We start from the raw sequence: 27,822 nt of genomic DNA on the forward strand, positions 1-27,822 counted from the left end.
GGCAAATTTCAGCTCCTACTTTTGAGACATCCTAAAATGGTGTGGTGTTCAGAAGGCAGGGTGAGATGCACTTTTTGAAAATGAAATCTCAAATATCCTTCCTTAGTTGGGGAAACAAAATTCAGAAGGCATCTGTATAATCTTTAAAAGAAAGTTGGAGAGAGGGTAGGTGACAGGAGAAACACGTAAGTTGCAACTTGTTTATCCAGCTACCCTTGAGTCCTGAGGAAGGATACTCCTGTAGAAAGGAGTATGTGGTTCAGGCTTTAATCATATTTCCTTTTGGAATCTTCTTTCACGCCTGTACTTCCACTTGGAATGATTGTGGTAGCACTAGAAAGCTGCAGAAACCAAAGGTGAAGGGGGCTCTGGGTTGTGAATGCTCCATCTCTGGCAGTGTTCAAGGCCAGATTGTACAGAGTCTTGGGTGATGGGGTTTAGTGTGTGGTGTCCCTGCTCATGGTAGGACGGTCAGAACTAGATGATCCTAAAGTCCTTTCCAACCCAAACCATTCTATGATTCTATGGTAAATTAACAAATAAAAGAAACTCAGTGTTTAGGGTCAAACCCAACTTCGTTTACATAGAACAACTCCATTTTATTGTTCATAATTCTTTGGAAACCAAGATGTGTCCTGGCCTGTGCACACGTTGCTGTGCACCTCCTGGCCCATTGAGGAGTGAGTGTGACTGCTGTCAGGTTATCACCACCACCAGCACCAGGGAACCTCGCAGCAGCCTGCCCTCAGGCCAAGAGGCACCAGTGCTGACGTGCCCAAGAATTCAGTGCTGCTCTGGGTTGGTCAGCAGCCACAGCAGCTCAGACGCTAGCTGTTGTGGCATGTGTGCAAGATACAACATCTTCTATCACAGCACAGCTGGTTTCAATAATTGCATCTCCAGACTTCCATAAGCATCTGCAAATTATAAAAGTGGCATACTATCAAAGGCTATGAAGTATAAAGTATCAAATTGTCGACCAATTTGTGAAATTAAGTCTAGAGCCAAGTCCACCTGCCACATTAGAAACATATCTCCTTCCAAAATATGCTTCAAGGCTTTACCAGCTTTGAAAATGAACTTTTGGAAAGCAATGTGATTTATTTATTGAAAACACTTCTGAAACTCCACCCTGACAGTTGCTAAAGTTTTGTCCAAAGGAAACAGTGAGGGAGAAATTAGTTTAAGGAAAAAAAGCCGTACCCACACTTGTTCTGCATGTTCCCAAGTAAATGAAACTTACAATCAACAACTAGAGCAAAACTTTCATACCCCAAAGTCAACAAGTTCACAGTGTCTGGGTTTGACTTGACATTGTGACACTACCAAAACAGAAGGCACAGGGCTAGTGCTGTCTGGGTCTGTGTCCAGAAATATCTTGGGATTCCAACTTCAGGTTTACCAGTATGAATAATGAATAGTACTGGAGATTTCTGTGGGATTTGTTAGTGTGACCAACAACCAAACACATTTAAGAGACTACATGCTGGTTAGAAAGCTTGAGAAAAGCTGGAAGGACAAGTAAAGATGTTTGGATTACATGAAATGTATATTTATATTCTTTCAAATATTCTTTTGGAAGCATAACTTTCCTAGAAGGCCTATTATTTATAGATATTTGTTTATTTTTAAACTGTTGTAGTATATATATTCAGTCTTTCCTGGACTGTATATAAAGTTCAACTTTTTTCCTCTTCCAAATTCTGAAATCTCGGTAAGCTAAAAGACAGCATTTCTCAGGATTGGCAAAATCCCTAATGGCTCTGACTGCCCCAGGGAGCTTTTTAGCTGTTAATTTTGTAATCCTTGTTCCCTGCATGTGGGTCTAAGGAGGACTGGATTTGAGGTGGAGGAAGATGTGATCCATATGTTGTTTGTGAGACATGGTTTTGGGAAATTAGTGGGTTTAGGGAGTATGAGGTTGTTGGTAGATAAGCTGTAGAATAGCCCGTGCGAGGCTCCTGACATACCAAATAACCACAATCACCCAAGTCCTGAAGAATAAATCACTTTGGAGTCTAAAGGTTTATTTGATTTTTAGATAAGAGAAGCCAAACTGACGCCTCCAAACTAAGGAGATTTCCAGGAATTAAAAAGAAAGACCCTTCCTCAAACTAACTACCCAACATTCCCAACAGTGTAAAAATCTCAGCTCTCCAAAGTGATTTGGTGAAACTCTCAGAAGCAAAAATCTACTCTGTGTTTGCCCTATGCAAACTATTTCATGGGTTTCTTTACCTTCTGGGGAATGGGTCAGGGTGAGGTATGGGAAAAGGGTCACCACTGGGTTCAGTGTCATTTGATTTTCTACATGAGAGAGCACCATCACATAGAAAGAATGCTCTGCTTCAGGGCATACTGGTTTCTCCCCTGGCTTTCAAGCAAGAAGCTAGCGTGACTTACAAACATGAATGAGTTTCATGTTTATAATAAAACTGATTTTTTCTTTATCCAATTGTTTTTCTTCAACTACCTCATTCAAAACCTCAGATAAAATCTTCTGGAAATGCCACAGGTTCTGAGATGGATGTCAAAATGGCTGCCAGGACTAAATATCTCCTGGCTAGAAGGACATGCTTTGTTTTGGAGCTCAGACAAAGGAACACAAGCCAGAGCCCTGATGTCTCCAGAAGATCACAGGATATAAACTGCTGCCCAAAAGCAGGCTCTGGAGAACCTCAGTAACCTCCAGGAAAGCTCTGAGGTTAGGGAGACTAGCACAGCCAAGGAAGACATGAGGAGTCTGCTGGCACCACTGATCGTGACTCTGGCCCTGGCAGCGCTCTGCTGTGGTGAGAAAGGTAAGGGGACGTCTTTCTGGGAAGGCTCTTGGGAGTGCTGTTCATCCCTGTAGCTTGCCGCCAGCCTCCCTTTGGTCTGTGAGAGACACGGAGCTTTGCAGGGACGAGATGCACCACTGGTCATTGCACAACTTCACATCTCTGTCCCAGCGACAGAACCATGGCTAAGAGGGTCTGGGGACAGAAAGCCTCGTCTCTTGCTGGGCACTTCCTTCCACTGGTCAAACCCTATCCCCTAATTGCGCCACTGAACTGCAGCAGAGAAATTGAACATTTGAATATGTTTAAGTATTAAACCAGTTTAGCATTTAGGTGAATTGGCAAAGGTGTGCTGGATGCTCGCTTTTGAGTAAGAGGGCTGAACTGCAGGCAGATCTACCACGGTAGGGTGGAGGATTTCGTACTTGCCAGTCCTGCAGTGCTGTAGGCTCACAGAGATAAACACTAACTGAAGCCTTCAGTTGCAGGGAAATGTGGAATTTGGGGAAAAAGCCTCCTATTAGTGGTTACAAAAAAATTAGTTGTCCCATTGAAATAAGAGCACATCACATTTGAAGGCTATCTAGAAATGGTGACTTAATGATTAAAAGATAGTAATGTAGTGGCAGCTCTATAGTTGAAGAGAGAGGGAGGGGGTAAAGATCAGAAAAAGAAGTGTTTTCTCTTTATGGCAAGAAGATTGAAGCAGAGCAGGAGAGAGCTCAGTCTTTTCTTCTTAACTCATTCAGAGTTAAATTTTGTTCAGTCATGATTCAATACTGGCAAATATATATATATTTAATTAATGTTTTCCTTCTGCCAGTTTCTTTCTTACTTTGTCAGTCTGGCATATAAATCTGCTTTTTTTTTTTAGTCATTATTGTGTTCCAGAATGCTTATCTGCATTGGAGTAACTTCTAATTTTATAATTTCACTTTTTTTTTTTTTTAAATCCAAGGAATGTATACACATTGCTTAAAACCAGAACTACGCACAACCCTTTTCACATAACATTTTTGTTTAAGCACAGTTGTTATTTTTTTGGTCTCTAGAGCCCTCTTTCTGCCCCTAAATACACTTACATCAAATACCTGGTGACTTGGGTGGAACTGACACTGTTGAAAAAAGGTATAGGGAAACAGTGGAAGAAAAAATTTGTGAAATAGGGCAGTGTAGGAGACCCAATATTAGGAGACCTTCTATTCTCTTAGAGGATGCTTTCCTTGGGTGTTTCCAGGGAGCATTAGCAATTAAGATTAAGACTGAACACAGAAATACGGTGTGTAAATTCTTCTGGCAAGGGCTGGGGACCCAGGTACCTCAGCCTGAGCCAGAAAGCTGCAAGGACAGAACTTTTCCTAATTTTTAGCCCTATTTCTATTCCTTATCAATGACTTGTGATTTCTTCCCAGAGGTAAGGAAACCTCTCTTTCCAAAAATAGAGGAGATATTCAGCTCTCTTGGGGTTCTGTCCAAACTGAGGTTTTACTCAAATGGTCCTGTAGCTCTAGCTGTCCCTGCTCTTAAGCAAGGGTGAGGAGTTAGATGAAGGTCTTCCTCTAGCTTCCATGGTGGTTATATGTTTATTGTGTCATTTAATCTGGATAAGAGGAAGTTGAAATTAAATAAATCCAGGCATAACAAGGGAATTCTGCTGTGGTAGAAGTGTCTGTCTCTAAATGGTGGGTGCTACAAAACCCTTTTTGAAAGGAACAGACCTTCTGGAAAACTGGGGGAAGCTGGACCCAGGCAATAGACAGAGGGATTTCGTTACAGAGCAAAACAGAGGAGGAGGACTCACAAACAAACTCCTTTGTGTTTGTCTTCCAGATCCCAAAGACCTCTTAGGATCTTCCAGTGCTGACAGTGAGTATATCATTGTGACTGATGCTCAGCTCCATTCTCCTGCATCTGCCTCCTTTTCCCCTTTCTCCTTTTCACATGCAGGCATCCTAGCATCACTCCAGGTGTGCTAGTGATGTAGCCTGCATTACCACAACCGCTGAGCAGCCCCCAGGCAAGACATGAGTCCTGAAGGTTGTTAGCAACTGGATGCATCTGCTCTCTGTACAACAGTGTGAGCAACATGGCCAGTCTCCCTGCTTCTCTGGGCTGGCATCAGAGACTTATCCAAAGTGACTGTTGCATCCCCAGACTGCTAAGGGAGCAGAATCTGCTCCAGGGCCTCCAGGCTCTGCTCTTCTGGGTCTTCTGAACAGTCAGTCTGGCGTGCAGGAACACAGAGCAGAAAGGTTTGGTGCCACATAGCAACGGGTTGTGACATCCCTGCCAGATCCCTCAACCTGGAGAGCCTGAAAGCAGCCACCTTCTATGGCTGCTCCAGGCTGCCTCCTGTAGTCCCTTCTGTTAGGTCCTCTGGGACATGTGAATTGCACACCTTGGGATGTCCACAGATTTTGCAGCAAGCCGATCCTGCCAGAAAGCTTTATGGAAAATCCCTTTTATTCCCTCCTGTCTCTCTGTTCTCACACGTTGAAGGATAACATTGCTGCTGAGGAGCATGAAAGCTGGTATTTCTCCAGTGAGCCAATACAAATACAGATTGGGAAATAAAAAAAAGATCTGAAAAGAGTGTTCAAGGAAAGGTGGTGATTTCTGACAGCTTATTAGCTGTCGGTTTCTGTGTAGTCAGCATTTTGATCCATACTTAACCCCAGCTTGTTAGAGAGGGGGCAACCTCTCACTTGCTGAACGGAAACACAGTCAAATGCCTCATGATGATCAGGGAAGGGCACTCGCTACTTCTCATAGATCATGGGCCTGTATCTCTAACCTGCTGTGTTCTTTCTTGGTAGGCATCAAGATTAAAAAAGAAGTTGCCAATACCTTTGTGAAGAGGCAGAAGAGATCCAGCCTGTATGAATGGTAACAACTCAGGAGTCATGCTGAGAGCTAGACTCTGGACCTGTTACGAAGAGGGGATGGGAAAGCAATAAGATATGACAAAGCATGTATTTGTTGTACATCTATGTTATTATCTTCATGTGTTGTAGCAAAAACAGACTATAGGAGACATTTGTAGATATATGTTTTTTTCATAAATATCCTTTTAAAAACTCAAAGGAACATCAGCTGGACTCTGATATTCCTCCCTGGGAGGAAGATAGTACAAGCTGTCTTGGCTAGCCATGGGGAGAGCAGGGTACAATTTAGAAGGTTCTCTGGCCCACAGGGTCATCAGAACAAATCTCCAGGATAATGAGTATCACAGAACCTTGGTCAGTGCCTCTGACTCCCTACAAAAGAAGCGCAGCTGTGTTACAGGGATGTGGCTAGATCAGATTGGCTGTTATTTCTGAAGCTGTAGATCCTACATATATTTGTGCTGAAATCCTAGACACAAAGATTTGGAGAAATCCTACCTCTAAACAGTTGGAGAAATTTGAGGTAATCCAGGAATGTTCTTCACGTATTTCCTGGAAGAGGTTGTTAAGCTACTCTTGTGTAGGTCTGTGCAAAAAGATTTTTATTCAATCTGTCTTTGGAGTGTTGGGTTTAGACAATAGAAGATTGGGAGACCCCATCATTAAACGAAAGGATCAGAGCATTGTAGCAGAGAAACTTACTGATACTGGAACCTGCAGTTATTAAAACCAAGATGAAATTCAGTAGCAGCAACTGTATTGTCTGTATTGACTACCCTTTATAGGCGAGGCATCATAAAAGCAGCTTCTGTTATAAGCATTAAGCAGGAAGGATTGAGGTAGACAGACATTGTGGCATATTATTTGATCATGATGTGAGGTTAGTTTGGTAATATGGATGCAACAAGTGTAATTCAGGGGTGCTGCAGTGTATCTTCAATACAGAAATAAAATAAACAATCATGAGATACTGGTGGGACTTCTGTAGCAGTATGTACAGTTTTTGGGAAAGACTAACCAAACCTAGAAGAAGAATTGAGAAGGGCATCCAGAGTGTATAGCTGAGACTAAAAGATTTGGGTTTGCTTAGCCTGGCGAAACAAAAGCTGAATTGGGATAGTGTTGCTGTCTACAGCAGAAGAGAGGATGATAATGGAAAACTGTTTAAGTTAAAGGAAGATAGTGGCCAGTAGGAAAGTAAGCAGAAACTGGGTGCAAAAAACAAGAAATAACTGAATAAATTTGCAATCAAAATAGTAATAATAGAACTAAAACCAGCAACATTAACAAAAATAGCAATAACAATAATTAATAAAGATTCCTGAGTAGTTGAGGAATGAAGTTGGGAACAAAAAATAGCTAAACTTTTTCCGTGGTATTCTTTGTTGATAAAACCTCAAGAACAATTGCTTTAAGTTTGATTCAATTCCATTTGTTCCCAGCATTGATCAAGCAGTCTATCGTCATGCAAGTAGATGTTTAACTCACCATGAGAAGTCCCTTGTTGGGACACACTGGGGAATCACTCTTCTCATGTTAGTGTCAGGAGTGTGAACCCTTTGCAACTGCATTAACTGAATCTGCATAACAGCATCTTTCTCTTTGTCTACTCCAGGTACTACGAGTATTACAAAAGTCCAATGGAGCAGATGCATGAGCGTTGTGAAAACTACCCCCCTTGTGACTATCTTTCTGACCAAATAGGATTTTCCATGGCCTACAACCGTTTCTTTGGGAGATACTAGGGATGGAATGGTCACTTCGTTCATTTGGCATTGGACCACTCTGAACCCCCTGGGAGAAAGAAGGTTGTGGGTGGGAAGGAGGGAAGAAAACCATCTAGACTGGGATCTTCTGTTGTCTACCTAACCAGCTGTAACACCAAGGCAACAATTATTACACTTGTTAAGCTTGCATTAGCTTTTTTCCTGTCACCAAAAAAAAGTCTCTCTTCAGCTGCTTTTGTGGCATTTTGAGCTTCACCAGAAGACTCTGTCTTACCCAGTTCTATTTGAATCCCTAGCACACAATCGATGAAAAAAAAGTGATTACTCTAACAAAAATCAATATATGCCTTAGCAACACAACTAGACCTTTTGTCCTCTTCTGCAAGATGAGGGAGGCTTATAGAAGAAGGATGTCACAATGTGTGTAAATGCAACGGATCTGATCCTAGGATGCTCACTGGGAAGAAGGCAGAACTGCTGTCTCCTGGTACAATGACTAGGAAAGTTCGCTATGTTCAGGTAGTATGATCACCCTAAATATGTGCCAGTGTAGGATCATTTTGTAAAGACAGAAGTGTGGAAATACTATTGTACTCTCACAAAATTTGCCTGTATAGCAACAACAGATAAATCCCAAAAGGCATGTTTAAGGAGTCCTTTTAGATGAACCCTTCCATTTGTATGCTGCACTCAGTGACCGTCTGTAAAAAGTAACTTGGAAATCTCTTCTTGTTTGTGTTACAACTGGTTTCTGGTGAAACTGATTATACCCAAGCACAATAAAAAGATAAATCTGTTCCTTTCCGATGCTTTAGCACTTACACTTGAAACTTAAAGTGTCTAAATAGCTCCAAAAAAAAAAAAGAGGAAGAATTAAAAAACCCAATAAACACTGAAATAAACAAAAATAAAATCAGTTCAAGACAACTTGTATCTCTCATATATATACGTATATATATATAAAAAAAATGTAGTTATGTACATATCCACGCTCTGTACTACTTCATTCTGTCCCCTGGTGTGAATATTGTACCTTAGCAACTTTCTGCACAGCCCCCATTGATGTGCTTTGTCAGCGTCCTTCCCTGAGACATAGACAGCAGGTCCCATCTCCAAAAAAAAAAAGAGACTGTTGACCGTCAGGAGGCTGAAAAAGACCAGATCTCTCTGATTGTGTGTAAGCTGATGCAGCCATCCCCAGCTGCCTAGTGCAATAAATACTGCTTATGCAAAGCAGGTTGGTATGCTGCTTCTCTCTGTTTCTCAGAACAGCCTTCATCTGTAGCTAAAGAGATGCCTGAAGGACAAAGCCTGCTCTTGTGACCCCTGAGGAACAGGATCCCGGTGCGTGAGGCTGCCTTCTCCCCTCCTGTGCCCCAGTGTGAATCAAAAGTGACTACACTGAAATTCAGGTCATGATCCCAGTACACTGTGACAGTGATGGAGAGGAGAGCCAGGTTTTTCCTGATTTACCATCTGCTAAGTTCAGCATTTCTCTGAAAGCCCTTGCCCTACAGTAAGGACATGGGATAAGTCCTCAGAGATGGCTGCCAGTGTGAGTGTGACCATCTCTTGTTTGGCAAGCTGCTACGACTTGTACGGGCTATGCTGATCTTGGCCAAGGAGAAGACAGTTAATGTTAACAGTTAATCTCTGCTTTCCTTGGTCAAACACCTGAGACTGGTTCCTCTACTGGCATAAACTGATGGGGCTTCATTGCTCACAGCAAAACTGAACTGAATGCCATCCAACAAAAATGAACAAAATGCTTGTTGAAAGCAGTGAAAATTTTGCTGGGAAAAATACTGGAGAGATTACTGAAATCCTAGTGCTTGCTGTACTACAAGTTAGGGGGGTTGTTATTGTATGATTTTGTTCACACAAAAAGAAAATCAAGCTTCCTGTCTATATTTGCATCTTTGAATTATTTTTATATTTTCCTCTCCCTTTCAGTAAATATTATTTTCAGAGAAGTTGCGCATGAAGGCCTCATTCATGTTGTCTGCTCTGAGTTACCAGATGTCTATATGGGTTGAAGTCATCACAGCTTTTGGGGATCTGAGTGCAGAAATTTATTGCTGGAATGGAGGAACTGGATTTTAGCTTGGTTAAGGCAGACTGAAGTACCACTATTAATCCTCTGCTGCCATCTTATGTCCATTGTACTTATTGTAGCTAATGATTACATTGCTTTTGAAGCATTTGAAAATGTAAATCCAGTGGGCTTTCTTCCTGATTTGCTTCATCCTACGACATACGCTAAAAGGCCAGAAGGGAAAAATAGAGATATAATCTGCAACTCAATTATATTCAGCTGAATTGAAATTTTAGTGGGGCTATTTTCACTGATCTCCAAGTTCCCACTGGAGCCTGCCACAGTTTATCTCCTTTTCATCTCTTGAAGAGGAGATGCCTCTGAATAAATTCACAAGCCATTCTGTGAAATCACTTTCAGCAGCCAAAGAACCACTTTCTGAAATACAGCCCAAGATGATAGAGCAATTCTGAGACAGCAAAGTGGGTAGGCTGCATTTATCACTTTGCATCATCCTTCATGCTATCGCCTCCTATCACTAGTGGCTGCAGACAGCATCAGCAGCATCAGCAGGTGCAGTTATAGATTATTTTGAAAGCAACCCATTATGGAACCTTATGTCATCTCTCACCCTGTTTCAGCAATATTCAGCAAATGCTCTTTGTCCCTAGAACCCAAGCAGATGCACATATGTCTCTTTTCTCAGGGAATCACACCGTGTCTGCAGGTGCCCCCCTCACCCAGCCTATCACTAGCAGGCAATGGAAAATGGACTTATAGAATAGAATCATAGAATAGAGTCATAGAATAGTTAGGGTTGGAAAGGACCTTAAGATCATCAAGTTCCAACCCCCCAGCCTTGGGCAGGGACACCTCACACTAAACCATGTCATCCAAGGTTCTGTCCAACCTGGCCTTGAACACTGCCAGGGATGGAGCATTCACAACCTCCTTGGGCAATCCATTCCAGTGCCTCACCACCATTACAGTAAAGAACTTCTTCCTTATATCCAATCTAAACTTCCTCCATTTAAATTTTAACCCATTGCCCCTTGTCCTATCACAACAGTCCCTAATGAAGAATCTCTCCCCAGCATCCTTATAAGCCCCCTTCAGATACTGGAAGGCTGCTATGGGGTCTCCATGCAGCCTTCTCTTCTGCAGGCTGAACAGCCCCAACTTCCTCAGCCTGTCTTCATACGGGAGGTGCTCCAGTCCCCTGATCATCCTCGTGGCCCTCCTCTGGACTTGTTCCAGCAGTTCCATGTCCTTTTTATGTTGAGGACACCAGAACTGCACACAATACTCCAGGTGAGGTCTCACAAGAGCAGAGTAGAGGGGCAGGATCACCTCCTTCAACCTGCTGGTCACTCTCCTTTTGATGCAGCCCAGGATACGGTTGGCTTTCTGGGCTGTGAGCGCACACTGCCAGCTCATGTTCAGTTTCTCAGTGACCAACACCCCCAAGTCCTTCTCCGCAGGGCTGCTCTGAATCACTTCTCTGCCCAACCTGTAGCTGTGCCTTGGATTGCTCCAATCCAGGTGTAGGACCTTGCACTTGTCATGGTTAAACTTCATAATGTTGACATCAGCCCACCTCAGAAGTGTGCCAAGGTCCCTCTGGACGGCATTCCTTCCCTTCAGCATATCAACCGAACCACACAGCTTGGTGTTATCGGCAAACTTGCTGAGGGTGCTCTCAATCCCACTGTCCATATCACCGACAAAGATGTTGAACAAGACCAGTCCCAACACCGATCCCTGAGGAACACCACTTGTTACTGGTCTCCAGCTGGACATTGAACCATTGACTACAATTCTTCATGTGTGGCAATCCAGCCAGCTCTTTATCCACCAAGTGGTCCATCTATCAAATTGATGTCTCTCCAATTTAGAGACAAGGATGTCATGTGGGACAGTGTCAAATGTTTTGCACAAGGCCAGGTAGATGTCGTCAACTGCTCTACCCCGTCCATCAGTTTCGTAGCTCCATCATAGAAGGTCACTAAACTGTTCGGGCAGGATTTCCACTTAGTGAAGCCATGCTGGCTGTCACCAATCGCCTTGTTGTTTTCCATGTGCCTTAGCATGCCTTCAGGAGAATGTGCTCCAAGACTTTGCCAGGCACAGAGGTGAGACTGACTGGTCTGTAGTTCCCTGGGTCATCCATTTTCACTTTCTTGAAAATGGGGGTTATATTTCCCTTTCCCCAGTAGTCGGGAACTTCACCTGACTTCCATGATTTTTCAAATATGATAGCCAGTGGCTTAGCAACTTCATTTGCCAGCTCCTTCAGGACCTGCGGATGGTCATCAGGTCCCATGGACCTGTGTACATTCAGGTTCTTAAGACAGTCTTGAGACAGCTCCTCTCCTACAGTGGGCTTAAGATCTTCATTCTCACAGTCCCTGCATCTGCTTTCCAAGACTTGGGTGGTGTGGTCAGAACATTTGCCAGTGAAGACTGAGGCAAAGAAGTCACTAAGAACCTCAGCCTTCTCCAAATCCAGGGTAGCCAGTTCTCCTGATAGCTTCTGGAGAGGGCCCACATTGCCCCTACTCTGTCTTATTTGCAAGGTAACTATAGAATCCTTTCTTGTTATCTTTCACATCCCTAGCCAAGTCTAATTCTGACTGGGCCTTAGCTTTCCTAACCTGGTCCCTAGCTTCCCGGACATCCCTGTATTCTTCCCAGGCTGCCTGTCCTTGTTTCCACCTTTTATAAGCCTCCTTTTCCCTTCGAAGTTTCCTCAGCAGCTCCCTATCCATCCAAGGAGGTCTCCTGGTCCTCCTGCTACACTTCCTTCTAGTTGGGATGCAACATTTCTGAGCTTGTAGCAGGTGATCCTTGAATATCATCCAGAAGTCTTGGGCCCCCCCACCCTCTAGGGCTATATCCCATGGAACCTTACTAAGCAGGCTCCTGAAGAGGCCAAAGTCTGCTCTCTTGAAGTCCAGAGCAGTGAGCTTGCTGCAAGCTCTTCTCACTGTCCTGAGGATCTCGAACTCAACCATCTCATGACTGCTACAACCAAGGCTGCCCTGGAGCATCACATTTCCAATGAGCCCTTCCCTGTTGGTGAGCACAAGGTCAAGCATGGCACCTCTCCCTATCTGCTCCTCTATTACTTGCAAGAAGAAGTTGTCTTCCACACAATCGAGGAACCTCCTGGATTGCTTATGCTGGGCCATACCGTCCCTCCAACAGATATCAGGGTGGTTGAAGTCCCCCATGAGAACAAGGGCCTGCTAGTGTGAGGATGTTCCCATCTGTCTATAGAGAGCTTCATCCACAGAGTCCTCTTGATCAGGCTGTCTGTAACAGATGCCCACAGTAATGTCTCCCATCACTGTTCTTCCTTTAACCCTGACCCACAAATTCTCTGTTGACAGATCATCTGTCCCCAGACAGAGCTCCACACTCTCCAGCCTATCCCTAACACAAATAGCAACGTCCTCTCCCCATCTGCTGGGCCTGTCTTTTCTAAAGAGCCTGTAACCTTCTATCCAACACTCCAGTCATAGGAGCCATCCCGCCATGTTTCTGTGATGCCGATTATATCATACCCCCGTAGACATGCACATATCTCTAATACCTCTTGTTTGCTCCCCATGCTACGGGCGTTTGTATACAGGCATCTGAGCAGAGCTCCAAATGAAGCCAACTCATTGGCTGGAGCAGCTGGAATATCTCTACATTGCTCCAAGCATTTATTATAGGTGCTGGCAACTGACTGGGTGTGTTGGGATGGAATGATGCCCCCGCCTCTGGCAGGCCTCCTATCAAAACCACTTTTTCCCTTTAGACCAGCTCCACCAGCCTCCAGAAGACCTGGCCTCCTAAATTGAGACTTCACTTCTCTCTAGTCAGAACAAGGCCCTAACACCTCTTCTTGGCTCTTTCTCATGCAGAGGAGTTATCAGAGACCATGGGGCTTTGCCAGGGAGGATCTGTATTTACACTCATTTTGAGCTTATCCAGTGTAAACAGTCCAACAAGGTGTCACTCTGAAGTGATCTAAGGGTAGGATTGGCTACACATTATCAGAAACCAGGAGGAGCTAAGGAGGAGGAGGACAGTTATCTCTGCTTTCTGACGGGATCCCAACCTACCCTGCATTTCTGTGTTGGCTTTATCAGAGCTCTGCATTTTTTCAAAAGGGCCTTTTTAAGCTCTTGACCAGGGAGTGCTCTCCACCTCATCCTGACACATAACTCCTCAGGAGAGACCTGCCTTGACATCTCCAAGCCAGGGAGTTCTTCCTTTTTGCAAGAACAAGAACATCACATACCTTGGAATTAACAGAATTATCAAGGTGAAGGACACCAGACCAGATGGAGCTGGGGAAACCAGACCCTTCCTTATGGATTGTTGGCTCACTTGTACCAGTAAATTGTCTGTATTGATTAATGACTTCTGAATTGCTGTAAGAATCTGGTGAATGATCTTTAGTTGAAGAACTGTAACCAAAACCTGAGTGCAAATTACAAACTGCAGAATCTTCCAGTTCAAGAAAAAGGGAAAGAAACACGTATAAATGACCTCTACTTGGTAAAAAAAAAATTTTTATGGTGTCTTAGGAAGACTCTGGGATGACGGCGCTGCTGGCTAGCCTTCTGTTGCTGATCTCACAAATGCTGGTAAAAAGACTAAACATTGTTAATGTTGTTCTTCATTTTAAATGGTAAAATTGCTTATCCCACTGAAATAAACCTTCTTCCTTCTCCTTCGCCCCCCCCCCCCCCCCTTTTTGTTTTTCTTTTTCATTTGAAACATGTTCTTTAAGGAGCTTTGGGTTATGTTTTAACTCTTCTGCTTTCAGTTGCTCTGTTGAATTTCTTACCTGTTCAAATTCCTTTTAATTACTTGGTTGGAAATTTCCTCTTGTTTGGAGCCAGATGGTTTTCCAGGGTATGTGAGTAGATCTCGCGGAATTATAGTCCTCTCCTTTTTTTCCAGCCTGTCCCGGCCAAGGCTCTGTCAAAATGTTTTGTTGGATGGGACAGTGACAATATTGCTCTATTTCTTGTAATGCGTTTTAGCTTTCCCTCAGAGCAATTATGGCATCATAGAGAAACTGAATCCCCATGTAGTTTATGGGCCAATATAACTTCAGAGGCTAAGAAAGGTATCAATCTGGTTATGTGTCTAGGATAAATACTTGACATGAAGCGAATTTCTATTTGTAGAATTCAATTATCAACTAACTACAGTACATGATCAGTCTACTAGGAGATCAAACAGCAAAAAGAGCAATGCCATAACTCACACCATTTCTTAGATCTTATTACAGGAGATTTTTATTAATTAGAAATGCTAGAAACAGATAGTGTTATGTATTAGAGTTTATTTTCCCATTACAGCACTCAGCTGTGTGAATCGTTACACATTCATTTAAGGCACGACAAGTCAAGCTGGCCTCACTGAGACAAACTGGATGAACAAAAGTTTTGGTTCACTGCTACTATACTGTTCTTTGTTGAACATCAGTCCCTGAAGCCAAAACATGTCCGAGAGGTATGACAAGACAGGAAGAAGAAATTTACCTCTGAGAGTGTTAAGGTTGCTTTGACCCTAGCACATTTTTTCTTCTTTTGCTTATTCTTTCCCTTTTCAAAAGCACTTATTAATCATGAGCACAATATTGAAATAACTGGACCATGGGTTTGTCCTCCAGGCTTTATACCCTCACCTTCTGAAGGGCTAACTCTTCTTAAGCTTTCAGTGCCACTCATCCACATGAAATAAGAATTTTGGCATCCTGGCTGGAATTTGCCTGAGGTGGGACATGGACAATAACCTGAGGTTGCTCAGGATGGTTTTGTCGAAGATGCCTACTTGCTGTCCTTGCTTTGCCAGTAATGACAAAGAGGAAAGAAGAGGGCAGGGAAAAACTTGGCTTGCATCCACAGACACACAAAAACCACATGCGATACTAATCATCATTTGCTTTTATGTTGTAGGCTGCATGCCAGCTCAGGATGGATATGGCTTTGCATTCCTTTGATGACCAGTATCTAGGGTGCAGAGAGCAGGTGATGGAAGAATTGGAGAAAGGAGACTATTTCCAAAAGGAAATAGCTGCTAACAAGGACTATTTGAGTCTCTGGAAGAAGGCTCAAGAGGCTTTGTTAAAGAGCCCTGTAGGTCTCCTGAGGGAGATGCAGGAGAGCCATGCCATAGTCCTCATGGCTTACACCATGAACTCTTCCCTGCACTCTCAGCTGAACTGGGCCACATCTATAGCAGGAAGCTCTCCAGAGCACTACAGACACAACTTCAGTTTCAAATATTTTCACTTTTACCTGACAACTGCTATCCAGATAATGAAGCAATGGCAGAGCAGCAAGGAGAGCACGGGGAAGCGTAAGTGCTACCGAGTACACAGGGGTGTAAAAGACTTGTATATCAAAGCCATGGAAGGCAGCAAGGTACGATTTGGCCGTTTCACCTCCACCTCCCGCCTCTGGACTGAAGCCCAGAAGTTTGGGAATGAAACTTTGTTCACAGTGACCACTTGCCTAGGAGCAGCTATGCAAGGCTTTTCTTACTACATATCTGAAAAGGAAGTCCTCATTCCCCCTTATGAGACATTCCTTGTCAAAAGCTTCTCTCAGACACAGCACGGTAACCGGCTGCATCTGCATTCTGTGGGGAACTACAGCAAGTACCACTGCCATCTCGTGGAAGGTACGTATACGGATGTTCATGCGGGCGGGAGCGGGACAGTGTTTCCAGGGTCCCCAAGAAGCCCTCACCACCAGCTGCCCCTACACGGGTCCACACCGAAGGCCAAATCTGTAGCTGTGTTCACTGTGTTCACCTATGAGAGCCACATGACCCAGTCTTTTACTTGTTTGTCATGAAACCTGGGAGCACACCACAATTCACCTGATACACAGAAGGCTGAAGGGCTCTTCGTGGCTTCCATTTATCCCATCTGCCATTGCAAGGATGTCATAGGACACATGAATTTGGGTCCCTAGCATTCCTGTTGCAAAGGCAGATCAGATTTGCAGACGGCTTGAATTCAGATATTTATTCTGGTGGCTTCCAAGGCTGCTACACTTCAGGCCTCAGGACTGTTCTGGGCTTTGGTCCACTACTACTCTGGCAAGCTGAGGTAAGCATAAACTAAACTACCATTGCTTTAGTGGTGTTTTCTCTCCTGTGACAACAGGGAGGAAAGGTATCCTTTGGCAATGCGCATACATAGTTTCCTGGCTATAGAGCTAACTCCATGCTGGAAGACCTCACCGGGTCTGTTCCAGTTAATGAGTACACCACCAATACCCTTGCTTTTGTCTCTTTGGACAATAGTGTGTCAATGCAACCTTAGAGCACAAAATAATCATTCAGGAGTCAGAGTTTGTGCCTGGACCTAAGCCAAAGTAGTAGGCTGACTTGAAAAATGGCTCTTCTGGACAAAGCTTGTATTAGAAAATTCAGGAAGCTCTAGGCAGAAAAAAAAAAAAAAAAAAAGTCTAAATGACTGCTCTCTTGGCTTTATTTCAGCTTCAAGAAGCAAGAACAGTGGTTCCACTGCCCTCACCTCAGCCATTCTTCCTAGTGTAGTCGGAGTTTTCACGTGCCTGGCTCACACTGACTGATTCTCTGGCTGCATCTAGATACATGCACTTGAATAGCGGGTGAGAAGAATTACAGGAAATCAGACTCTGGAGTTCCTGTTGCTACAGAAGGTTCAACCCTCCCTTTGTTTTCAGCTGCAGCTCTCCAGCTGAGACTGTAATATTCAGCCTGGCTCATGAAAGGATACATTCCTTGCACTCTTTCAGGTAGGAGGGCAGTTACCTATGGCCTTTCTGAAGAACAGGTCAGCGATATCCTTCACTGTGTGTAGCTTTTCCCATATGCATTCAGGAAAGACACACACAGACTCTGGATTCTTTGCAGATCTCTTTGTGCCTTTATTTTTAGTGAGAAAGAGTCTGTCTGGGGGGTGCAAAAGGCACTTAAGGAATTTTTATGTCTTCATATTTTAGCAGATTGAATGGAGGAGTTTGAGACTCAGCATCTTGTGTATCAGATTTAGGTATCTGTAATGGAAGAGGCCAACATCTAATAATCTGAAACCTAGTAACATGTTCTATGAAACTGAATTACTGACCCTGAAATCCTGAGACATGGTTGCCTAGGCAGCCAGAACAGATTCAATACATAACTATTTTACCATTAACTTGTTTTCTATCTGTGTGTCATGTTACTTTCATGTTGCTCTTGGTTTACCAGTTATTTGAAATAATAAGTTGTTAGAACTTGATGTTGACCACTAAATGCTCAAAGATACTAAGCCCAGATTTCAAAAATTAAAACACTAGAAACAGCTGCTGCAGATACTTCTTTAATGTGTGTTCAGACATGCTCAAACTCTTTCCTATGTGAGAATTACAGGAATCAAGATGGATTTCTGACACATCAGCACATTTATAGTTCTTCTTGCTTCTCTTTTATCGTGTGGATGCAGGCTTCAACCAATTTGACAAAGATTTGGAATCTTTCACAAGGTGGCCTCAACACTCTGAAAGCCTCCTCTAAGTAGTCAGCTGCTATTTTCAGGCTTTTCTTTATAGATCTGTGTCCTTGAAGGATAGCCTGTAGGAAAACAAGAAGTGAAGAGGAGGACGATACAGAGCGAAGCCTGAGCGGTTGTGGTGGTTCATCTGAGGAGGAGCTGTCTTCTGTCGTACTTGGTGCCTCATTTTCTTGCAGCATCTTCACAATATCAGCATAATCCATGAGAAGTTCTGATACTTGGAGGGATAAGGCAGGTGAACTCAATAACTGATGCATAGCAAACTCTACTGTGTCAGGGAAATTGTCATGTTTCAACATCACTGCAACGAGAACGCCCATGATGCTTTCTACTATCTCCTTGTATTTCTCATAAAGTTCCTTTACTGCAGTGATCTTGTCCTGCAGGGAGGTGATGGGACCAGCAATCCTAGCATACAAACTTTGGCTGATGCTTTCATGTACATCTTTGTTTTTTGATTCCATGTTGGCTTGCATCTCTTTCAAAGCACTGACCAGGAACTGTAGATTATCTTTAATGCTGAAGTTTTCTTTTACTGACATGATAGGGAAGTTGGTGCCAAAATTTCTATTGAGGAGTCGGAAGATTGTGTTGATGGAAGAGACATAGATGTACACTAAGTCATGAAGATTCTGGCAGGCCCTGACCAGCCTTTCTTTATCACTCACAAAACCAAGGCGGGCTAACATTTCTGCAGTGGGATCTGACTCTGAAAAACACAGGAAACCCAGAAGACACAGGGGAATAAAACTAGATATATTGTTGTGAATTAAGTTTAGTTAGCTGAATTCTTTTAAATGTGTTCTTTTGCCTGGTGGTTTTGCTTAGCTATACTATATAGCTATGTAAGTATGTAATGATACGTACTATATACTATAGTATATACATACTATAGTATATACATACTATAGTATGCATATATATACTATAAGTATGTAACTATATACACAGCTATATAGGTAATTGTTTAGCATAGGAAGCTAAAGTTTGCTGGAGCCTTCGGCCAAAAGCAGCTAACTCCGACTTTGATAAAGCTGAGCTTAATTTACAACCTTTGCTTAGTTGTGTAAATGAAGGCCACAAGACCATTGCAAATCTGAAGATATAGGAGTTGAATCCATTAGCAAGGAGCAACAGAATGATAAATAATGTATGGACCTCCTGGAGGAAATGAAAGAACCCAGTGATGGACAAGGGGACCCCAGACCAAAATTCAGTGCTGGGCCAAGAGGCACATGCAAGGTGCATAGATTGTAATGGTAGAAAACCCCAGGAATTTATTTTTTCTCGGTCCCTCCCTAGAGACACCCAGTCTTGAGCTGCTCTTATTCCTGTAACACGCCATTAGCAAATTATTTATCTAAGAATCAGAAGTCTGAGACTGTGCTTTGGGAAACTTGGAGCAGAGAATTTTCTTTAACAATATTTTCAGATAGAATGTTATATTTCTGAAACCAGTATTACAAATTTTCAATCCACCTGACCTTCCCTCCCCCAAAACTTTAGAAGAAAACACAGAAACAGGTCTTTGTCAGCCTTTGTAGGGTCTTACCAAGCAGGCCAGCAAAATACGGTGTAAATAGCTGGAAGTATTGTTACTCTTATGGCTGCAGGAAGTTGTGTCTCTGACTTTCAGCACGTAATCTGAAAAGGAATGGAAGTGATGTAAGTGAATTATTCTTTTCTTCTGGTGTTTATTGGTAAACTCATGGGAGTCCTAACAAACAATCTACATCATTCTTAGAACCATAATCTTTCAGTTTGTATATAGAATCACAGAATAGTTAGGGTTGGAAAGGACATTAAGATCATCAAGTTCCAACCCCCTGCTATGGACAGGGACACCTCACACTAGACCATGTCACCCAAGGCTCTGTCCAACCTGGCCTTGAACATTGCCAGAGATGGAGCATTCACAATTTCCTTGGGCAGCCTATTCCAGTGCCTCACCACCCTCACAGTAAAGAACTTCTTCCTTATATCCAATCTAAACTTACCCTGTTCAAGTTTTAACCCATTACCCCTTGTTCTATCACAACAGTCCCTAAGGAAGAGTCCCTCCCCAGCATCCTTATAGGCCCCCTTCAGATACTGTAAGGCTGCTATGAGGTCTGGTGGATCTATGCAGAATTCAATTCATATTGTTGGGAAGGGGGAATAGACACAGCAAAACCAAATGCATCAGACATCTACACTCAAGTGACAAGAGACTGAAGACTGAGTAATACAATGTTTTGTCAGGCTACAGTTTCCTGTGAAGTGACCCACATCTGTCAGTTCATACAGCAGCCAGATGCTGCAAGCATCCGTCGACAGGTAGAAGCACAAAACATTCCCTTTGCTTGGGCTCCCACCTTGCTACTATGTTGACTGCTAGGGAAGTTACATCCTTCTGCTTGAACCTAAGATTTCTCCCAAGACCAACTGTAGGTATAGTCCTGGGACATTACGTGGCTGAGGACTGCTCCTGATGTTGCCTTTGCTTGTGCCAGAGCCTTGGAAAGCCAGATTGGTTGCAGAAGATGTGTTTCATCAGCTATTGTTGTGGTTAGATGTGTTCAAGCAGTTGAAATTTCCCATCTCACTTCATACTTAAGAACTTTCTCTCAGTGCTCAGCTCAGTCCTCTGTCTCTTCCTTCTTTCCCTTTCCATGGTAAAAGTGGTCTGAAATTGTGTGGAATGGCAAAGATTTTAGCCTCCACTGCTGTTCAGCCAGAGCTGGCTCTAGGGCTCCACACAACTTCTTCCATTCTCAAGGCATCAGAGCAGAGGACCTGGCAAACTGCAGCAAAGAAGGGTGATATCATCCCCTTTCAGCCATGGCTAAAGGTACCTGTGCTGGTACCTTTGTTGTAGGCAGGGGGATTCATACTGTACCTATTATCTCCAGGAACAGAAAGCTTTTGGAGGATCTAACAATTGGGAACTAGCACTAAATAAACTGAAATCTGTTCAAATTGGAAGGGGGCAGGAGTAAGAAAATGAGATGAATCTGGGTAAACACCACACAATAGAATTAATGATGAGCAGGCAGGCAACAGGACGGAGGTGAAGCCCAGCCTCTGGATCCCTAACTCATCACATGCTGCTGGAAACCACCAGAGGAACACATGGGAAAGAGGATGAAGTCACTGTCCCATGCACATTTCAGCTGATCGCAGGAGCACTCAGACAAAATCAGGTAGGCAGTCTAAATGTTTAATTAGAAAAGCTTCAGGAGAGAATCTCCCTGGAGCTGAAGAAATAGTCAGAAATACAGAAGTATATGTGGCTTTCCTAACTCTAGAAAGCAAATGTAAAAATTATCACATGTTAATGTGAATAGTAAAAGGTGCTTTTAGTATTAAGAGACATAAGATCTAGAGCATTTATAGGAAGCTGAAATAATTATGCATAAAGAATAGATGCTAAAAAGTCTCCTCCACACCTGTCAAATACGTTAAATATTTGTTGAAGTCCTAATCCTCTTAGAACATTTTATCTTCTCAGTTTCTACAAATAAGGTAAAACAAATGACCTTTCAACAAAGCATCACTTGAGCAGGAAGTATCTAATACCATACTGAGTCAGAGAGCAAGTCAGCAACAGCCCTGAGGCAGGACTGGTATGAAATCATACCTTGCACTGACATGGCTTTATGTTTCCTGAAAATCACAAACCTTTCCTGTATGTTTACTTTGCTCCTCTAGCTTGAAGAAGAAGAAAAATGTGTTAAAGAGCTTATTCTCTTGACAGAGCTGCAAGGTAAGTGGCTGAAAGAAATATACAGCACTGTGTAAAATATTGTGGAAAAAATTACCTTCAGACTGGCTTGTATTTCAACAGAGACAAAAAGCTGGCTGGGGAATTGTTGAAATCATTCTCATTTTCTACATGGATCTTGTGGGGGAGGGTGTGTTTAGTAAAATATAGCTGGGTCACTGTCAGACGGTTTACAGCTAGCAGATAATGCAAGAACTACAAAGGACCAAAATAACATAAAATTATCATTTTAAGAATAAAAATCTAGCTAGTACCCTACACGTACCTATTTGAAGTTATAACTATGATATGTGGGCACCAACAGCAAGAGGAGGTTTATCCTGGAAATATGTGAAGCACTGCATAAAAGTGTCCCAGGTTTGTAATAAGGCTGAGAAAAAAGAAGTGCCAACAAAGAAATGAGTCATCCTGCTCATTCAGTATGTTCCTGTTGCAAAGTAAAACATATGCATTTAAGTCAAAATCATCCTAAAGCATGATTACTTTGCAGCTGGTGATGGATTAAAGGGAAATGGCATGAGGAATGACTCCATGACCACAGGTAATTCAGTCCCTTTGAACTCTGTATATTGACAAGAAAGTAATGAAGAAAAATGCTCTTTTGTTGGCAAACCAGTGACAGCTCAGAGAATGATGACCATAAGGGCTAGACACAAGTGTTTGCAGGGGGAGGAATCAAACTAGTTAAGTTTTGTGCTCTGGTCTGTACAGTGATAAAGGAGAGTCAGATTCTGCTCGGTCATGTCTTAAGAGCCTGGTGAGCATCTGCTGATGCTGGCTTCCTCCAGGACACTCTGGGAATGGAGGGAGTGTGGCTGCGCAACTAGGGCTCTCCCTGCAAGCCAGTGCTTGCTGCTCCAAGGCCATCTGCCAGCACAGACATCCTGCCTGCTGCAGTAGGTGCTTCCATAGCATGCTGAAGATCAGGTGCTGTCTGCAGTGTTTGATGTGTGGAAACAAGGGTGAATTGATTACAGCATTAGGGAGGTGAATAAACAATGAGGGAACAGGGGCTAAATATCAGGGAAGGAAATACAGTGCAAGATGAGTGTTAGGTGATACAGGTCAAGATGGGTTTATCATAGATATTGTTACTATTTTCTATGAATTATCAAGTGTGAATTTATTAGTATAAGAACAGAGGGCTTATATACGAACATTTTCTCTTGAATGTGAGGAAAAATAAGCTACACTGGCATAAAACATTCTTATGGTGATAAAGATTGTGCCCACTCCACCAGTCATCATAAAAATCAGATGCCACTAACTGAAAAAAAAAAGAATAAAAATAGGCTGATACAGAGGTCTGTCTAGAACAGGCCTTTCCTTTGCACAGCTTATTTTAGATTCTGCTGATTAAATGAGACTGTTCCATTTTTTAGTGAACTAGTTCAGCTTCTACCATCTTCAGTTTCTAAGTGGAAGAATGACCCATGCTCATTTTACTAATCTGCTAATTGCTTATTTGTTGGCTATTTTTATTGCTCCAAGTATATTCCATGCCTCATAAGGTCCTTTTCCAATCATTTGGTTAAAGATCCAAAGATCTTTAGATCTGAAGAATTAAGATTTCTACATTTACAAGCTATGCCTTGGGATTTGAATTACTGAGTACAGAAAGAACCAGTAAGGCAGAGACAAAGCACACTTCACTGCTCTGTAAGGGCTAGGGTTAAGGGTGTTGAAGAGAGTAATATATTTCTTTCTCTCTTGAAGTAGCCTATTCTGAAGAATGGCGCTGAGTGACCTCCTTTACCCAGATAACCCCAAAAGAAGGCAAGAATTGATCCATCTGCACCAGGAATTGCTTGACTGCATGTCCACAAATTTCCGTGCAACAAATGAGCTGGCTAGAGTGCTGAATGAACACCTGGGCTGTACCATTACCTACATTCGGATGAGAGAGAACAGCACAGTCAAGGAAAATTGTGACATTATCATCCAAGCAATGAGTGACATTCAGCATCAGGTACAGAAGATTGATAGTGACCTGAAGGAAAAACTAGAGCCTGTGCTGTACCAGAAGCTGTATGACATCAAAGAGCCTGAGCTGGAGAAAATAGCAATAGCCCATAAAGTTTTTTCCATTGTACTTGGAGAAGCAACTTCAACAGCTGGGATGGTAGCTATCAAACTTCTCAGCTCCAATTTTTTAACGCTCACTGTGAGCAAGCTTGTCAGTCTCCTTGCACAGATTGGGGCATCCGTTCTTGGGGGAATCAGCATCACTATTCTTGGACTCGGCATCGAAATGATTCTCCATGCCATCCTGGGAGCCGTGGAAAGGAATCAGCTTCTGGCAGCTGTGAGAAGCTATGAGAAGCACCTGGCTGAGTTTAAAGCAGCCTCAGAAAAATACCGGCGTGCCATACATGAAGTGACTTCTTTGGTGAGACAGCAGGTTCAGTGAACGAAGTCAGAGTTCTCTCTCCTGCTGTGAGGGTGGCTGCAGCAATTATGCCTACAGAAGCCTTTTTGATTCATTATGGTAAATGAACTACTGATGGCTTTTTTTCTTATTAGTGGCAAGAGAGCAAGAGACCAGGGAACTGGCATTGAAATATATTAATAACGAACTGCCTTATAGGTGCTTCTGGGAGGTAGCACTTCAAATATATTGCAACTTTTCTTCATCTATTTTCTGGAGTGCATTGTAGATAACCTTCAACTGTAAGTTATACTTGTGACAGTACTCCTCACTGCTGGAGTAGTAGTGGTGAGGTGTGATTTTTCTCCTACTGTGTTTCTATATCGAAGATGACAATATGGTGGGAGAAAACAATTTCAGCAAGCCAGTCCATGTCATCATCAGGATGGCTGTCTGCTAAACTCATAGTGTGAATTAGTGCTAACTCTGGTAGGCTCAATTTCACGTTTGTTGGACTGCTTACAAGGACTAACTGAAGCATATTTAGCTGCTATTTCCTGTCCTATCCCTGTCTAAGAAGCTAGACAGAGATCTTCTTTAAATAAACTCTAATTCCAGTAGATTAGCAGGTAAGAGAAGCATGGGCCTACAAGCAAACACACACAATCTTGCCACACAACTGAGAGAAACCAGCTGTAGTGTTCCAGGCTGTGAATGACCTCTTATTCTCAGCACTGCCCTGCTCCTGCCAACCCACAGGTAACTATTTCGGTGCACAGTTGCTGCTTTGTTGATTGAAATGGGATGCCAAACATGTACAAGTATCTGTAGGATTACAGCCCTATGAATGCACCAAGTGCTTTATTTTCAAGCTTCACCAGTGTGGGACTGCCAACAGCGTGCTTAGATTCTGCATTTCACAATACCAAATGTCCTTATTTTTCAGATTTCAAAAACAAAGCTGGAAGCAGGAACATTATTTGCAGTCTCTCGCCCTGATTTGCTGTGGTTTGCTTTTTTTTTTTTTTCCTTTGATCTTTGAAAAAAGAAAAAAAAAATAATGAAAGAATTAATAAAAATGTACCTGATTGTTGTAAAACCTCTTTTTCCTGTAATGGTTTGTTTGAGGGTTTTTTTATGTTCTGTCTGAAAAAAACATCTTAAACCAATTAATGAAAAAAGATTAAAATCTTCATTATAGATCCTATTTACTTCTACAGCCATGATAGACTAATCTAGTAGGATTGTGTATAGGATCCTTTTTTGGTATCAGCTTCCCCCATACTAAAAGCATATCCAAATTCATACATGTTCATTAATATTCAGTATTACCAATATTATGCATTATATTAATAACTAGATTGTGCCTGTGAAAGTAGAGAGATGACTGAGATTAAAGCAGGGAAACTCTACATTGGCTTCATAACACTTCCATTCTGGGTTTTGTTTCTTTGTTGCGTTTTCTCCCTTTCCCCCCACTGTTCCCACTTTGATCATCTTTTCTGACTCCTCTTTGCTTCTGTGCTCAAAAGCCACTAGATGCCAATGCAGCTGCTGGCTATCAAGCAGCTCTGCCAGCTCTCAGGGAGAGAAACCAGGGTTCAGGAGTATGTATGGATAGCAAAGACTGAAAAACTGGGACCAGCACAAGCCATGAATTGGGCAATGTGGGCCAAGAGATGCAATTCAGAGGAGGCAAAAACCACTGCCTTGCATGAGGCATCGTGGTGGATGACATGGCGACCTAAGGCATCATTTCTCCAAAATGTGACATCTCCTATCTCCTGACACAAGTGGCACTCAGTTTAGAGGTACTTGTTTAGTGGCAAAAGACTGCCAATCAGCAGAACAGCGATGTTTGGGTGTTGGAGAGGGAGGAGTTCCTGCCTTCTGCTGATTTCCTATGTACAAATATACATTCTAATTTAGGAATAAAACCCACCACCTCATTACATATTGTTATGAGATTGACAATCACTGCTGAATAAAAATAGCAGAGTCAAATAAAATAAATCTGTTGTACTTTTCAGGCAGTTTGCTGACATTTTCTTGAAAGCAAATTCTAAGTGGTGTCAGGAAGCGGGACACATAATGAGGAACACAAAGATATACACTATCTACTCACTTCTTGTTCCTGGTGGACTTAAAGGAATTCTGGCTTTCCCACAACAGCAGGTGTGGCAGATGTCCTCATGCCCATGAGATTTTGGAAGATGTTGAAGATGTTAGAGGCTGGTGGGAAGCAGCCTCTCCCTCTGCTTACTGGGCCAGCATCTCCTGTCACCTAGGAGAGCCGCCTCTGACTTCATAAAGGCGTACGGCAACATCCAGCCACAACAAGATGGTTTTGAGGTAAAAAACCTGCCAGTCAGCTTGGGACTTTCCCAAATTCCTTCCCTTAACTCTAGCAATAAGACAGTCAATGGGATTTACTTGCATTACCAACCGTTACATACTTGAACTGAATGCAGCATGCATTTAACTGGCTAGAGGCAAGGGAGAGCACCCAGTGGAGCAGGAGCAGGAACAGCTTAGCTCCATATCTGCTTGGTAACTGAAACTCAGTCCCACAAAATAAGAGGTAGTTCCTGCCCTCTCTAGCCCTCTGATCAGTCTTGCATTTGTCCTCCCAAAAATGTCATAACCAGTTTGCTGATGCTCCTCCTGGACTTGTGGAACTGTTCTTGAGACTGGAGCTGCCTCTTGGTGTGACAGAAGTGCCAAGTAAAAAATGTGAGAGGACTATTGTCCTCCAAGTCAGCAGACACTGCTGAGAGAAAGCAGTGTCTTAGGGTTGATGCAGTACCACTGAGCCCACTATTGTCATGACAGAAGACCCTGAGCCTTGTGAGAAGTGGGCAATCTTCAAAGTCTCAGCTGCCTCCCCCTCCAGTGACATCGTACATGACAGGGATGTATGTAGCATTCCCATCACACTGCCTCAGGCATTCTCCTTCTGCACAGTCTATTCTTCTGAACAAAAGATTAAAATTGTATAATATGTGTGTTCCAAATAAGAACAGCCCTATAGAAGAAAAGAAACTGTAAATGGGCCAAAACCAGTCCAAGATGCTTTCAAACCTGTGTAGAAACACTGTGGTTTCAACCAAACTCTGCACTGCAGTGAAGTCCTTCTGGTAACAAGAACAGCATAGAAGAACAGGCCAAAGAGGCACAAGGATGGGATGACTCTGCTATATACATGGCTAGTAAGGCTTCCCAGGCACTGAGAGCTCCTGGAGCCCTCTGGCTCTTTGGATGTTTCTGGGCTGGCCACCTGCTAACTTGGACTCTATGCAGTTTATGAGTAATGTTGGTGTTAATGCCAGACATAGGTTATAACCTTGCTTTTACCCACCCTGCAATGATTCTTCACAAAGTTCCAAGTTTGCCAGCTCAGCCTCTATTTTTTGAAAGAGTTCAGCAACATTGTGTTGCATGGCACGCTCACCAGGAGGTCTACAGGGGGTCTACAAATCCTGCTCAGAGATCAGACCACCTCTGCACCCAGGTGTATCTATGCAGAGAAAAATACTCTTCCTACACCTCCCCTCAGCATGTTAATTCTTTAAACCTGCACCCATGCTTTATTGTTTGCCCCTCCTTATTCACAGTGGTGTAATTGGTACCCGAAGAAATCATGTATCTTTATCCTGGTTCTTCATGTGCCCGGGGATTTTTGCTGGGATTGGCACTTAGGACGACGAGGC

At 42.9% G+C, this 27,822-nt stretch overlaps 3 protein-coding genes across 8 annotated transcripts; all 3 read left to right on the top strand.

The window, feature by feature from the left end:
- Positions 1–30: 30 nt before the first annotated feature.
- Positions 31–8,319, top strand: LOC136012637 (osteocalcin-like). Its single transcript, XM_065675723.1, has 4 exons — positions 31–2,801; positions 4,611–4,646; positions 5,597–5,666; positions 7,281–8,319. Exons 1-4 carry the CDS (start codon positions 2,735–2,737, stop codon positions 7,408–7,410), a joined length of 303 nt encoding a protein of 100 aa, XP_065531795.1. The 5' UTR covers positions 31–2,734; the 3' UTR covers positions 7,411–8,319.
- Positions 8,320–13,607: 5,288 nt separating this feature from the next.
- ART4 (ADP-ribosyltransferase 4 (inactive) (Dombrock blood group)) lies at positions 13,608–17,797 on the top strand. Its single transcript, XM_065675729.1, has 3 exons — positions 13,608–14,067; positions 15,391–16,117; positions 16,943–17,797. The coding sequence occupies exons 1-3, from the start codon at positions 14,020–14,022 to the stop codon at positions 17,035–17,037; spliced, it is 870 nt and encodes a 289-aa protein (XP_065531801.1). The 5' UTR covers positions 13,608–14,019; the 3' UTR covers positions 17,038–17,797.
- Positions 17,798–18,870: 1,073 nt separating this feature from the next.
- SMCO3 (single-pass membrane protein with coiled-coil domains 3) lies at positions 18,871–25,195 on the top strand. Of its 6 annotated transcripts, none has more exons than XR_010611895.1 (4): positions 18,871–21,163; positions 21,672–21,726; positions 23,461–24,871; positions 25,059–25,195. XR_010611895.1 is itself a non-coding variant. In XM_065675760.1 (4 exons), exon 4 carries the CDS (start codon positions 23,477–23,479, stop codon positions 24,152–24,154), a length of 678 nt encoding a protein of 225 aa, XP_065531832.1. In that variant the 5' UTR covers positions 18,871–21,163; positions 21,672–21,726; positions 22,235–22,285; positions 23,461–23,476; the 3' UTR covers positions 24,155–25,195. The 6 variants fall into 6 exon arrangements, 5 of the variants coding, with proteins under 5 accessions (XP_065531832.1, XP_065531828.1, XP_065531812.1 ...); XM_065675760.1 differs by adding an exon at positions 22,235–22,285 and having other exon boundaries at positions 23,461–25,195; XM_065675756.1 differs by adding an exon at positions 22,235–22,285 and having other exon boundaries at positions 23,464–25,195.
- Positions 25,196–27,822: the final 2,627 nt, after the last annotated feature.

Source organism: Lathamus discolor, chromosome 1 (assembly GCF_037157495.1).
Source record: "Lathamus discolor isolate bLatDis1 chromosome 1, bLatDis1.hap1, whole genome shotgun sequence".
Classification (NCBI taxonomy): domain Eukaryota; kingdom Metazoa; phylum Chordata; class Aves; order Psittaciformes; family Psittacidae; genus Lathamus; species Lathamus discolor.

Coding starts and splice junctions, on each gene's coding strand:
- LOC136012637 (XM_065675723.1), top strand. CDS start 2,735: ATGAGGAGTCTGCTGGCACCACTGATCGTGACTCTGGCCCTGGCAGCG. Junction 4,647..5,596: donor AGGATCTTCCAGTGCTGACA/GTGAGTATATCA, acceptor CTTTCTTGGTAG/GCATCAAGATTAAAAAAGAA. Junction 5,667..7,280: donor AGATCCAGCCTGTATGAATG/GTAACAACTCAG, acceptor TGTCTACTCCAG/GTACTACGAGTATTACAAAA.
- ART4 (XM_065675729.1), top strand. CDS start 14,020: ATGACGGCGCTGCTGGCTAGCCTTCTGTTGCTGATCTCACAAATGCTG. Junction 14,068..15,390: donor TGCTGATCTCACAAATGCTG/GTAAAAAGACTA, acceptor TTTATGTTGTAG/GCTGCATGCCAGCTCAGGAT. Junction 16,118..16,942: donor CCACTGCCATCTCGTGGAAG/GTACGTATACGG, acceptor GCTTTATTTCAG/CTTCAAGAAGCAAGAACAGT.
- SMCO3 (XM_065675760.1), top strand. CDS start 23,477: ATGGCGCTGAGTGACCTCCTTTACCCAGATAACCCCAAAAGAAGGCAA.